Here is a 15,634-nt window from a genome sequence, read left to right on the forward strand (position 1 = left end):
ATTCTGCCTTCAGCATTATTTTTCTGTCTGTGACCCCTTTATCTTTCAATAAAAACTTCTTTTACAACTAAAGCCAGTTTAAGTTGGGTTTTTTTTTTAACATACGACCAAATAATTCTAGCAAATACAAAGAAAGACAAATGTATAATGACTGCAGTTGGGGGTTTTTTCCCTATTTTCCATTTGTATTCTAGCATGACATTATACAACTTTCAAAATTTTTATTGAATCTGGGCTTCCCTGGTGGCGCAGTGGTTGAGAGTCCGCCTGCCGATGCAGGGGACACGGGTTCGTGCCCAGGTCCGGGAAGATCCCACATGCCGCGGAGCGGCTGGGCCCGTGAGCCATGGCCACTGAGCCTGCGCGTCCGGAGCCTGTGCTCCGCAACGGGAGAGGCCACAACACTGAGAGGCCTGCATACCGCAAAAAAAAAAAAAAAAAAAAAATTTTATTGAATCTGAAATTTGCCTATTCATGATTGAGGCATTATTGGTTGCATACTGAGCATTCATTCCTCTACTTCCCTTCCTAAAAGAAAACTTATTTGTTCAGGTATTCACTCCTTTCCCCCAAGTAGCACACTAACTGAGGGAAAGATGGTCCATCCTATTGCCATGCATGGCATTTCCCTAGCAACTGTGTATTAAAAGTAATTACACTACAGGGAAAGATTTTTATTCTATGGTTAGAGGAGAGGTTTTTATGTCCTTTGGGACATAAACAAGGAAAACTGCAGTTTTATCTGCTGCTAGAAGCCATCTCACCACCATGAAGAAAGCAGGCATGAGGACAAAACCGACAAATTGAGGAGGGCAAAGCCCAGAAGAAACACAAAGAAACAGAGCCAGCATCTCAATCAAATATTCCATGAACTCTACCTCTAGAATTCTTATATAAGTAAGATAATAAATTCTTAAATTGTTTATGCCACTTTGAGGTGGATTTTCTGTTATTGCAGCTTAAAACATCCTCATCTTCTTCATCATCAAACATTATTTAATACCCATTATACATGGCAATGAGAAAGAAAGGAGGTATAAACCATTGTTCTTCTCTGAAGGGACTTAGGATCTAATTAAAGAGGACAGATTTATTAAAATATTATGTAATCATTTAGGTAACATGTTAAGTCCTAAATGAGCAATATGGATAAATAAATGGAGAAGATTCAATCCCTTCTATTGAAGTATTATTTTTTAACTTTAATGAAAATGTTTTTCATTTATAGAATACCTGATGCTTTTTTAAAAATCTGCCTGTTCTTTTTTCATAATATCCTATTCTTGCCTTGTGGATTCTTTTCCTTTCAGACCTTGAATAATTTAAGCATAGTTATTTTAAGGCATGGCAATGGGAATTTATGATGGATTCAAAGAAAGATAAGCCGTGCAATTTGGTTGGAAACATTTGCTACTCCATGGATGAGAATCACTGGCATAACCTGGGAGCTTATTAGAAATGCAGAATCTTGGGCTCTACCCCAAACTACCAAATCATAATTTGCATTTTAACAAGATCCCCTGGTGATTGGGGTTATTCATATAAACATGAAAGTTTGAGAAGTCCTGCTGTAAAGGAAGAGAAAGCAATAAAGTTAGGGAGGTTACTAAGACTCCTCTGCTATTTTAGATTTAAATTTTAGTCCTTTGTGGTGAATGAACACAACTAGTCTTCATAATCTCTAGTATAGGTTACTTAAAGACTCTGAAAAAAAAGCACTTATTTAATTCAGAAAGTACTTCTACATTTACAAAGCTTCCAGATGATTATTACTATATTATTATTACAACAATTATAACTTCAATATAAACAAAAGCCAGTTATCAGAACTTTTTAGTGATATAGATAAGTGGAAATTTACTCATCCACAGGTGAATGTATAAATAAACTGTGGGCAATCCATACAATGGATGCTATACTCAGCAATTAAAAAAAATGAACTATTGATTCATACAATAGAATGAATGAACCTCAAAGAGTATGAATTAATGAATAGTATGAATGAATCTCAAAAACATTATGCTGAGTGAAATAAGCCTTGCACAAGAGAATAAAGTTCTATAACAACTATATCCATGGTGAAAAAAAAAAAACTGATTGCTTTTGGCATTGGTTAAGGACAGGAATTGACTGGGAGAGAGCATATAGAATTTTTTGGAGTTACCAAAATATTCTATACCTTGATAAAGGTTAGGGTTACACCAGTGAATATATGTGTCAAACTCACCAGAATGTATACTCAAGATTTGTGCATTTCACTTTACATTAAAAAGTTGTAGAAAAATTGAACCCTAGTTAACAATACATATGCTGAAGTCTTTAAAGGTGAAGTGTACGGATAGCATATGCAATTTGCTTTGAAATGCACAAAATAATAAGATGATTTGATAGATAGATGGACTAGCTGGTTACAGACAGGAATGGTTAGTTATATGATAAAGTGAATATACCAAAATGTTACCTATAGAATATAGACTGGGGGGTGGGAGGATATATGGGTGTTCACTGTATGATTCTTTCAACTAATCTCCATATTTAAAAATTTTCATAATAAAATGTTGGGGGAAGGAAGAAAGTTGCAGAACATGACTGTAATTTTGTTTAAAAGTATAAAATGTCAGCTTCCCTGGTGGTGCAGTGGTTGAGAGTCCGCCTGCCGATGCAGGGGACACGGGTTCGTGCCTCGGTCCGGGAAGATCCCACATGCCGTGGAGCGGCTGGGCCCGTGAGCCATGGCCGCTGGGCCTGCGCATCTGGAGCCTGTGCTCCGCAACAGGAGAGGCCACAACAGTGAGAGGCCCACGTACCGCAAAAAAAAAAAAAAAAAAAAGTATAAAATGTGTTGAAGAGGACATATTTGTATATGCATAGATAAAGATATGAAAGCTACATACAATTGCAGAAATTGTCAAGCTGATCCTAAAATTCATATAGAAATGCAAGGGACCCAAAATAGCCAAAACGGTCTTGAAAAAGAACAAAGTTGGAGGACTGACACTTCCTGATTTTAAAACATACCACACAGCTACAGCAATCAGGACAGTGTGTTACTGTATAAAAACAGACATACAGATCAACAGAATAGAATTACAGCCCAGAAAAAAATCCTTACATTTACGGACAACTGATTTTCAACAAAGATGTCAAGAAAATTCAATGGGAAAGAGAGAGTCTTTCAATAAAATGGATATCCACATGCAAAAAATTAACTTGAGCTCCTACTTCACACCACATATAAAAGTTAACTCATAAAGGACTGCATGGACTTCCCTGGTGGCGCAGTGGTTAAGAATCCGCCTGCCAATGCAGGGGACACGGGTTCGATCCCTGATCCGGGAAGATCCCACATGCCACGGAGCAACTAAGCCCATGCGCTACAACTACTGAAGCCTGCGTGCTTAGAGCCCGTTCTCTGCAACAAGAGAAGCCACCACAATGAGGACCACAAGCACCACAACAACGAGTAGCCCCCTCTTGCCACAACTAGAGAAAGCCCGTGTGCAGCAACGAAAACTAATACAGCCAAAAAAAAAAAAAAAAAAGGATCACAGACCTACATGTAAGATAAAGCTGTAAAACTCTTAGAAAAAAATAGAAGTAAATTTTTGTGAACCTTGAGGAATGGTTTCTAAGATATAACATTAAAAGTATAAGCAACCAAAGGAAAAAATAAACTGGGCTTCATCAAAATAAAAAATTTTAATGCTTCAAAAATGCCATCAAGAAAGTGAAAGACAACCTACAGAATGGGAGAAAATATTTGCAAGTCATATATCTGATATGGAACTTGTATCCAGAGTATATAAAGAAATTTTAAATTCAATAACAAGAAGACAAAAACCCCAATTTTTAAAAAGAGCATTTGAAAAGATGTTTCTACAGAAAAGACATGCAAATGAATGATAAGCATATGAAAAAATGCTCAACATCATTAGCCATCAGAGAAATGCAAATCAAACCCACAGTAAGATTCTACTTCACACCTATTAGAATGGTTATAATCAAAAAGACAGATAATAACAAATGTTGGAAAGGATGTGAAGAAATTGGGATACTCATACACTGCTGATGGGAATGTAAAACAGTACAGCCACTTTAGAAAATAGTTTGGCAGCTCCTCAAAAAGTTAAGCACAGAGTTACCATGTGACTCAGCAATTCCACTCCCATGTATACACTCAAGAAAAATGAAAACATATGTCCAATATAAAAACTTATATATGAATGTTAATAGCATCGTTATTCCTAATAGTCAACAAGTGCGAAACTCAAATGTCCATCAGCTGGTGAATGGATAAACATATTGGCATATCCATGTGATAAAATATTACTGGGCAATAAAAAGGAATGAAGTACTGACACAGGCTTCAACATGGATAAACCTTGAAAACATTATGTTAAGTGAAAGAAGCTGTCACAAAAGACCACATATTGTATAATTCCATTTATGTGAAAAGTCTGTAATAGGCAAATCCACAGAGACAGAACATAGATTAGTGGTTGCTAGTGGAAGGGCAGATGGGGGAATGAGGAGTGACTATTAATGGGCACTGGGTTTCTTTTTGGAGTAAAGAATATGTTCTAAATTTATGATGATGATGGTTACTCTGTGAATACACTAAAACCTACTGAATTTTATACTTTAAAAGGGTAAATTTTATGCTACGTGAATAATATCTCAATAAAGCTATTATTTAAGAAACACACTTAGAGTTTGTTGTCTGGTACACAGAGGTGACTTTCAGATCTCTGCCAGTAGCAAGAGGGGGAAAAACTGCAAGCGCAGTAACCGCTGCTAAGAAAACACCAGCAGTTTTTAATTTTATGCTGTCCTATATTTTGCTGTGACTCTCGTAGCTTTCAATAATGCTATACTTGAGGCCAAAACAGAAATGCCTCTCATATTTTATTATAACAGCTAAGCTGGGAAATAAACTCACCAATTGCTTTTTTTAAAAGGAAATGAGCTAAAAACAACATAGATGTAAGTGTAGCTTAAATAAACCTTTGCTCAGTAAGATGAATGTGTTCACAGGGAAAGGAGAGTTTGGTAGTAAAAACAGTTTAAAGTGTTACATTATTTTACTTTATTTTTTAAAAAGCATTTTGTTTCATTTACTGTGGATGGTCAAACATTTTTTTCTTTCAAACATCATTTTAAAACAGATGGTAAATCTGTTGGATAGTAAAAAGAAATGACATCTTGTTTCCATTTTCCTATTCCTTCCAGTTCATCTCTTTATTGTAAATCATTTTCCATTGTTGGAAGATACTAAATTTAAATCAAACTGAAAGGAAAAAAAGCATGTGGCTATATTCATAAATTTGTGTTTCTTAGCACTGCTGCCTTTTATAGCCATTTTATGAAGAATATTTCAAATTGATCTATTCTTTCTGGATCTGAACAAATTGAGTTTCTTTTCTTGATCAAACAGATTTTCAAGAAACCTATTTACAAAAAGAAAAAATATGTAATTATGATATATAAACATTTACATAAATTTTAATACTCTTCCATGAGAAAAGATCTGAAACTGGTAAACATTTAAGGAACGGTATTAAGTTTAATTTGTAATGATAAATAAATAAGATGTACAGTGCTTACCATTTTCTTAGACTAAAGTGCTGTACATGAGAGTGTGTATTATGTATGCGGACATACATGCATATATGTAAGTGTATAATACTCACAATTATGTAAATTAATAAATAAAAATTCCTTACAATAACTCATTACAATGAGGCAACAAAGAAAAAGCAAGGTTAAGCAACTTCTCCAAGCTGAATTCAGGGAGTCTGGCACTACAGATGATGTTTGTTTTTTTGTTTTTTTTGTTTTTTTTTTTTTTGCGGTACGCAGGCCTCTCACTGTTGTGGCCTCTCCCGTTGCGGAGCACAGGCTCCGGACGCGCAGGCTCAGCGCCATGGCTCACGGGCCCAGCCACTCCGCAGCACGTGGGATCCTCCCGGACCTGGGCACGAACCCGTGTCCCCTGCATCGGCAGGCGGACTCGCAACCACTGCGCCACCAGGGAAGCCCCCAGATGATGTTTTTGATAATTACTCTAGGTACATATCAAGAGCTCTGAAAACATTAAACAAACCAATAGACCCTTCCTATCTTCTATTCTGAACTGCCCTTTATAAAACACGAAGAACTTCCTTTGGACATATGATGCATCTAAAGTTTATTGTAAAGTTCTTCTACTTTAGAAGGTAACTAATTTCTGGTTTTGAACCTTCTTTGATCTGTGACAAAACTCTCTAGGTTTGATAAATCCAAATAATTTTTCCATCTAAACCACATTACTTTAGGATCAAGTATAAATACATTTAAAAAGATGCATTGGAGGGCTTCCTTGGTGACGCAGTGGTTGAGAGTCCACCTGCCGATGCAGGGGACACGGGTTCGTGCCCCGGTCCGGGAAGATCCCACATGCTGCAGAGCGGCTGGGCCCCTGAGCCATGGCCGCTGAGCCTGCGCTGCGTCCGGAGCCTGTGCTCCACAATGGGAGAGGCCACAACAGTGAGAGGCCTGCGTACCGCAAAAAAAAAAAAAAAAAATAGAGATGCATTGGGGATGTCACTGAGGGAAGACTGCGTCTAGAGGTAGGACCAGAAAGCCACAAAGGACCAGGAAGCACAGGACCAGAGTGGCTGGCTGCCCTGGAGGTCCTGCTCTCATGCGTAATGCTACCCTAGCCACCCATCCCCCTCCTGAACAGGGATCTGAGAATGTACCAAGAGTCCCCCCAGCCTTAGCCAGGGGACCCTATATATAGGGTCCATGTGCAATAGGGAGGGATGTCTTCTATTTTATGCTATCCCCTAGCCACCCACTGTTGGAGCAGAGTGAGAAGGTATTTTCAAGACAAAGCACAGGTACCACAAACAGAAGTTGTGAAGTTGCAAAAAAAAAAAAAAATTGAAAATAGGTTAATAAATCCATATCTGGTCTTCCCTGGTGGTGCAGTGGTTGAGAATCTGCCTACCAATGCAGGGGATACGGGTTTGAGCCCTGGTCTAGGAAAATCCCCCATGCCGCAGAGCAACTGGGCCCCTGAGCCACAACTACTGAGCCTGCGCGTCTGGAGCCTGTGCTCCACAACAAGAAAGGCCGCGACAGTGAGAGGCCCGTGCACCGCGATGAAGAGTGGCCCCTGCTTGCCACAACTAGAGAAAGCCCTCGCACAGAAACGAAGCCCAACACAGCCAAAAATAAATAAATTTTTTTTTAAATAAATAAAAAATAAAAATTAAAAAATCCGTATCTTTATTTTCCTGGAGGTAAAAGAGTGAGCTACATGATGGAAATAAATTTTTATATAAGGAATGTATCTACTTTGATACTTTGGACTTTTAGCTTTAAAAAAGCCAAAGAAAACATACTTTTTAATGTTATAAAGATAATCAACTTCATACAACTAATTTCCTTGGAACAATTCCCAAAAGATATTTTTATTTTGGGAGAGAGACAAAAATTGCCTCCCTATACACAAGTTCTACAACCAGATTGCTCTATGACATTTTTCCTAAAAGCATTCATTTTAGGAAACATGGCCAACTTGTACCAACTTCAACTGAGTTATAGTTAATGCTTGGAATTTTGTGTTAAGAAGGAATCTTAGGATGAACAAGAATGAGATTGATATAAGAGGTGGCCAAGAGGCTGAAGTAGGAGGAATCTGAACTTACCTCCTCCCACAGACACACCAAAATTACAACTACTTACATAACAACTATCTATGAGAACAACCTGAAGACTAGCAAAAAAGATCTTCACAACTAAAGACATAAAGAAGGAAACACAATGAGATGAGTAGGAGGGGCAGAGATGCAGTATAGTCAGGACTCACACCCTGGGGGTTAGTGACCCACAACTGGGTAGAGTACTACAATTGTAGAGGTACTCCCTAAGGAGTGAGGGGTCTGAGCCCCATAGCAGGCTCCCCAGCCCAGGGGCTCTGCACTGGGAAGGCAAGCCTGCACAACATCTAGCTTTGAAAACCAGGAGGGCTTATGTTCAGGAGAGCCACAGGGCTATAGGAAACAGAGATTTCGCCCTTAAAGGGCACATGCAAAATCTCGCACACTGAGTCCCAGTACAGAGGCAGTAGTTTGAAAAAAGCCTGGGTCACACCTACTTTCGGATCTTGAAGAGCCTACCAGAGAGGCAGGAGGCAACTGGGACTCACCCTAGGGCTGGAGACAGTGGCAACACATTTTTGGGAGCTCCTCCTGCCATGATAACACTATGCTGGCAAGCGCCATTTTGGAATCCTCCCTCCAGCCTATTTAGAGCCAGGGGCCCAGCCCCGCCCACCAGCGGCTAGCACCAGCCCTGAAGCCCCCAGGCTGTGCAAACAGCTGCACAGAGACCTGGCTCCATCCTCCAGCAGGCCAGTACCAGCCCTGCACCTCCCCAGGCTACACAGTTAACCACACTGGAAGCCTACCTCACCTTCCAGCAGGCCTTGAAGCCACAGCACAAGGGATGACCTCATATCCAACTGGTGAGGGAGCCCTGCCTACTAGCACGCTTACAGCAGTCAGCCCCACCATAAGAGGAGGGCGCACACAACCCACTAAGGGAGCACTGCTAGAGCATGTAACTCTGGTGACCAAGGAGAGCATGCTGCTGGGTCCCATAGTACGTCTCTTACATAAAGCCACTTTTTAAAGATCAGGAAATATAACCAACATACCTAACATGTAGAAATGAACAGAGAATTGGGCAAAATGAAGAGACAGAAGAATATGTTCCAAATGAAGAAACAAGATAAAACCCCAGAAAAACTGAGCGAAATGAAGAGAAGCAATCGACTAGATAAAGAGTTAAAGGTAATGATCATAAAGATGCTCACCAAACTTCGGAGAAGAATGGATGAACACGAAGAGAATTTCAACAGAGTTAGAAAATATAGAGAACAACCAAACAAGCTGAGGAATACAATAATTGAAATAAAAATTACACCAGAAGGAATCAAGAGTAGATTAGACAATAAGGAGAAATGGATCAGTGATCTGGAAGACAGAGTAGTGGAAATCACCCAAGCTGAACAGAGAAAAGAAGAAAGAATTTTAAAAATTGATGATAGTTTAAGAGACCTCTGATCAAGTGTATTAACATTTGCATTATAGGGGTCCCAGAAGGAGAAGAGAGACAGAAAGAGGCAGAGAACTTTTCTGAAGAAATAATAGCCGAAAACATCCCTAACCTGGGAAAGGAAACAGACATCCAGATCCAGGAAGTACAGAGAGGCCCAAAAACATGAACCCAGGAGGTCCACACCAAGATACATTATAATTAAAATAGCAAAAATTAAAGATAAAGAAAGAATCTTAAAAGCAGCAAGACAGAAGTAAATAGTTATATACAAGGAAAATCTGACTTTTCAGCAGAAACATTGCAGGCCACAAGGGAGTGGCATATTATATTCAAAGTGATGAAAGGAAAAAAACTACAACCAGGAGTACTCTACTCAGCAAAGAAAAAAACACTACAACCAAGAATATTCTACCCAGCAAGGTTATCATTCAGACTTGAAGGAAAGATAAAGAGTTTTACAGACAAGCAAAGCTAAAAGAGTTCAGCACCACTAAACTGGCCATATTAAAGGGACTTCTCTAAGGAGAAAAGGAAAGGCCACAGTTAGAAACTTTAAAATTGTGAAACAAAAAAACTCACTGGTAAAGGCAAACACACAGAAAAGGTAGATCAACCACTTATAAAACTACTAGGAAGGTTAAAAGACAAAAGTAGTAAAATCCTCTTTATCTACAATAAATAGTTAAGGGATACACAAAACAAAAAGATGTTGATATGATGTCAAAAACATTAAACATGAGGAAGGGGTAAAAGTAGTGAATTGTTAGAATGTGTTTGAACTTAAGACATCATTAACGTAAAATATTCTCATATATGTGTGTGTGTGTGTGTGTGTGTGTGTGTGTGTGTGTTTGTGTGTGTGTGTGTGTGTGTGTGTGTGTATATATATGGGGGGAAGAGTTACATATATAAAACTCATGGTAACCACAAACGAAAAATCTATAATAGGTATACACACAAAAAAGAAAAGGAACCCAAACATAACACTAAAGATAATCATCACATCACAAGGGCAGAGAGCAAAAGAAGAAAGGAACAAAAAAGAACTACAAAAACAACACCAAAACAATTAACAAAATGTCAATAAGTACATACCTATTAATAATTACTTTAAATATAAATGGACTAAATGCTCCAATCTAAAGATACAGAGTGGGTAAGCGCCACAACAACTGAGCCCACGTGCTCCGGAGCCTGTGCGCCACAACTAGAGAGCCCACATGCCGCAACTACTGAGCCCGTGTGCCATAACTAGAGAGAAGCCTGCGCGCTGCAATGAAGAGCCCATGCACTGCAACAAAGATCCTGTGTGCCTCAACTAAGACCCGATGCAGCCAAATAAATAAATAAATATTTTTTAAAAACCAAAAGATACAGAGTGGGTAAATGGATTTTTTTTTAAAGAACCATATGTATGCTGCCTACAAAAGACTCACTCGGATTTGAAGACACACACAGACTGAAAGGGAATGGCAAAAGGTATTCCATGCAAATGGAAACGAAAATAAAGCTGGGGTAGCAATACTTATATCAGACAGAATAGACTTTAAAACAAAGATTGTTTTGAGGCAGAGACAAAGATGGACATTACATAATGATAAAGGGAAACAAGAAGATATAACAATTGTAAATATATATGCATCCAACATAGGAACACCTAAAAACATAAAGCAAATACTAACAAATGTAAAGGGAGAAATTGACAATAACAGTATGGGACTTTAACACCTCACTTACATCAATGGACAGATCATCCAGACAGAAAATCAATAAGGAAGCTCTGGCCTTAAATGACATATCAGACCAACATCAATATAGATATTAATATATCTATTAATGCCATTAATGTAGGTATTAATAGATATATAGAGAACATTTCATCCAAAACAGCAGAATACACATTATTTTCAACTGCACATGAAACATTCTCCAGGATAGATCACATGTGAAGTCACAAAACAAGTCTCAATAAATTTAAGAAGATTGAAATAATATCAAGCATGTTTTCCAACCACATGGAATGAGACTATAAATCAACTACAAGAAAAAAACTGCAAAAAAACAAAAAAAACCAAGTGGAATCTAAACAACATGCTACTAAACAACCAATGAGTCACTGAAGAAATCAAATAGGTAATCAAAAAACACCTGGGGATAAATGAAAATGGAAACAACTATCCAAAATCTATAAGATGCAGCAAAAGCAGTTCTAAGAGGGAAGTTTATAGTGAGACAAAGCTACTTCAAGAAACAAGAAACATCTCAAATAAACAACCTAACCTTACACCTAAAGCAATTAGAGAAAGAAGAACAAAAAAAAGCCAAAGTTAGCAGAAGGAAAGAAATCATAAAGATCAGATCAGAAATAAATGAAAAAGAAATGAAGGAAACAATATCAAAGATCAATAAAACTAAAAGCTGGTCCTTTGAGAAGATAACGAAAATTGATAAACCATTAGCCAGACTCATCAAGAAAAAAAGGGAGAAGACTCAAATCAACAGAATTAGAAATGAAAAGGGAGAATAACAGACACTGCAGAAATACAAAGGATCATGAGACATTACTACAAGCAACTATATTCCAATAAAATGGACAATGTGGAAGAAATGGACAAATTCATAGAAAAGCACAACCTTCTGAGACTGAAAAGGAAGAAATAGAAAATATGAACAGACCAATCACGAGCAATGAAATTGAAACTGTGATTAAAAATCTTCAAACAGGGGCTTCCTTGGTGGTGCAGTGGTTGAGAGTCCGCCTGCCGATGCAGGGGACACGGGTTCGTGCCCCGGTCCGGGAAGATCCCACATGCCGCGGAGCGGCTGGGCCCGTGAGCCATGGCCGCTGAGCCTGCGCGTCCAGAGCCTGTGCTCCGCAACGGGAGAGGCCACAACAGTGAGAGGCTTGCGTACCGCAAAAAAAATAAATAAATAAAATAAAATCTTCAAACAAACAAAAGCCCAGGGCCAGATAGCTTCAAAGGCAAATTCTGTCAAACATTTACAGAATAGCTAACACCTATCCTTCTCAAACTCTTCCAAAATATAGCAGAAGGAGGAACGCTCCCAAACTCATTCTACAAGGCCACCATTACCCTGATACCAAACCAGACAAAGATGTCACAAAGAATGAAAACTACAGGCCAATCTCACTGATGAACATAGAGCAAAAATGCTCAACAAAATACTAGCAAACAGAATCCAACAGCACATTAATAGTATCATACACCATGATCAAGTAGGGTTTACTCCAGGAATGCAAGGATTCTTCAATATACGCAAATCAATCAATGTGATACATCATATTAACAAACTGAAGGATAAAAACCATACGATAATTTCAATAGATGTAGAAAAAGCTTTCAACAAAATTCAACACCCATTTATGATAAAAACTCTCCACAAAGTGGGCACAGAAGGAAGCTACCTCAACATAATAAAGGCCATACATGACAAACCCACAGCCAACATCATTCTCAATGGTGAAAAACTGACCATTTCCTCTAAGGTCAGGAACAAGACAAGGTTGCCCACTCTCACTGCTATTATTCAATATAGTTTTGGAAGTTTTAGCCACAGCAAATCAGACAAGAAAAAGAAATAAAAGGAATCCAAATCAGAAAAGAAGTAAAGCTGTCACTGTTTGCAGATGACATGATACTATACATAGAGAATCCCAAAGATGCTACCAGAAAACTACTAGAGCTAATCAATGAATTTGGTAGAGTAGCAGGATACAAAATTAATGCACAGAAATCTCTTGCATTCCTATACACTAATGATGAAAAATATGAAAGAGAAATTAAGGAAACAATCGCATTTACCCCAGCAACAAAAAAAATAAAATACCTATGAGGAAACCTTCCTGAGGAGACAAAAGACCTGTATGCAGAAAACTATAAGACATTGATGAAAGAAATAAAGATGATACAAACAGATGGAGAGGTATACCATGTTCTTGGATTGGAAGCATCAACATTCTCAAAATGACTATACTACCCAAAGCAATGTACAGATTCAATGCAATCCTTATCAAACTACCAATGGCATTTTTCACAAAAGTAGAACAAAAAATTTTACAGTTTGTATGGAAACACAAAAGACCTCGAATAGCCAAAGCAATCTTGAGAAAGAAAAATGGAGCTAGAGGAATCAGGCTCCCTGACTTCAGACTATATTACAAAGCTACAGTAATCAAGACAGTATGGTACTGGCACAAAAACAGAAATATAGATCAATGGAACAGGATAGAATGCCCAGAAATAGACCCACGCACATATGGTCACCTTATCTTTGACAAAGGAGGCAAGAATATACAATGGAGAAAAGACAGCCTCTTCAATAAGTGGTACTGGGAAAACTGGACAGCTACATGTAAAAGAATGAAATTACAACACTTCATAAAACCATACACAAAAATAAACTCAAAATGGATTAAAGACCTAAAAGTAAGGCCAGATACTATAAAACTCTTAAGGAAAACAAAGGCAGAACACTCTATGACATAAATCACAGCAAGATCCTTTTTGACCCACCTCCTAGAGAAATGGAAATAAAAACAAAAATAAACAAATGGGACCTATTGAAACTTAAAAGCTTTTGCACAGCAAAGGAAACCATAAACAAGATGAAAAGACAACCCTCAGAATAGGAGAAAATATTTGCAAACAAAGCAACTGACAAAGAATTAATCTCCAAATTATACAAGTGGCTCATGCAGCTCAGTATCAAAAAAACAAACAACCCAATCCAAAAATGGGCAGAAGACCTAAACAGACATTTCTCCAAAGAAGATATACAGAAGGCCAACAAACACATGAAAGGATTCCTGGGTCATAAAACTCAGGAAAATATTTAAGGTACATAAATGTACTAAATTTACAAATATACTAAAATTATCAATGTACTAAAACATATTGATGCCTCATTGTGGTGGTAGCTGGATTATGTGAGATTGAGTCTCTTTCTGTTTCTTAAATTCTCATAAATTTTAAAGTTTAAAATAAAAATATCCATGTTGTAGTTGGAATGATAAAATATATCAATATTAAACAAATAAGTCTCCTTGAAAAATTCATTACAGCCCAGATCTTGGCTTCAGCCTTTGCTACAGACCAAATTTTTGTGTCCCCCACAAAATCCATATGTTGAAATTCGACCCCAGATGTGATAGTATAAGCAGGTGGGGGTAGGTGATTAAGGCATTAAGACAGAGCCCTCATGAAGGCGATTAGTGCCCTTATAAAAGTGTTTCCAAAGGGCTCCACCACCCTCCAACCATGTGAGGACACAGCCCGAGACAACACTCTATAAACCAGGAAGCAGGACTCACCAGACACCAAATCTGCTGACACCTTGATCTTGGACTTCCCAGGCTTCTGAACTGTGAGAAATAAATTTGTTGTTTATAAGCCATCCAGGCTATATCTTACTGCAGCCCAAACAGACTAAGACAGACTCACTGACCCAGAAACCTAATTTCTCGGGAAGACTTACATTAGTGAAGCTCATGGAGACATATACACACACACACACACAAAAGCAAGTATCTTGCAATATCTCAAGGGGAAACAGATCTAATACCGGTTGGTGGGGACTGGGAGAGTGCCTTTCTAACCAAGGGAAATGGTTTGGTAATAAAATTAATATGATTTAAGTACAACCTCAAAGTGGTTAATTCAGGTTAAACAGTGGATTCAGTTGTACTCTGAAATAGGAGAAAATAAGGTGCAAACAATTTCATGATTAAGAAGCCTAAAAATTCACACACCAGCAAACTAACTTGCGCAAAGTTGTGAATGGTTTTAAATCAGTGACCAGTAAAAAGACAAAGTATCACTTTTCCCACTAGATATTCAACTCATGACATGTGTGTATATGTATGAAAATTTACCCTCTCTAGTGAGGGAAGATTGCACACCTCAAGCGTGGCACGGATTTTTAATTTCAAGACCTAACCACCAAGAGTTACTTACTTCACGTCAATTTCTAGAAATTAAAGGTAAAAAACTTGAGGTTCAAAATAGAAAGGCTATTGGTGGTTGTGGGAATGGGGCAGACTCATGGAATACAATTAAGTATCATTTAGAATGTATTTTGGCTAGAGACCAAGAGGCAAGGTTCTTCGTTTCTTTCGTTTAAACTTTTTCTTAATAAATCTTTTATTTTGGAACAGTTTTCGGTTAACAATTATAGCGAAGATAGTACAGAGTCCCCTATACCCCATACAAGACAAGTTTTTTAAACTCTAACTTCTACTTCCACCCCTCCCACCACCCAAACCGTCCGTCCCCCACTTCTCTCCGATTCTATCTCCTCAGGTTTCAGCAGGGCCTTGTTCTCACAGTGCAAAGTTAGGATTGTAACGGAAACCCAGTTCAGTTCAAACTTCACCGTCCAGCCACAACTGGGTCAGCTGAGCTAGCCGACACCAGAACACTCCCGCCCCGCCCAGCTCTTTCAGAGGCGCTCCGACCCCTCGCCAACGTGGCTCCTCCAACTGAGGTCCCGGGAGACGCGAGCCAAG

At 38.4% G+C, this 15,634-nt stretch overlaps 1 protein-coding gene across 8 annotated transcripts in view; it reads right to left on the reverse strand.

Moving 5' to 3' along the window:
• LOC117202095 (uncharacterized) overlaps positions 1 to 15,634 on the reverse strand; it is a 130,067-nt gene that overhangs the window by 113,951 nt on the left and 482 nt on the right. For all 8 annotated transcript variants that reach the window (XR_007473602.1, XR_004484278.2, XR_007473603.1 and 5 more), the window contains exon 2: positions 14,441 to 14,491. Coding sequence is in view for 5 of the 8 variants with exons in the window: in XM_049702341.1 (XP_049558298.1) it covers positions 14,441 to 14,491 (51 nt within the window). In the remaining 3 variants the exon portion in view is untranslated. The remainder of the gene's footprint in view (positions 1 to 14,440; positions 14,492 to 15,634) is intronic.

The sequence above is a fragment of the Orcinus orca genome, chromosome 19 (assembly GCF_937001465.1).
Source record: "Orcinus orca chromosome 19, mOrcOrc1.1, whole genome shotgun sequence".
Classification (NCBI taxonomy): domain Eukaryota; kingdom Metazoa; phylum Chordata; class Mammalia; order Artiodactyla; family Delphinidae; genus Orcinus; species Orcinus orca.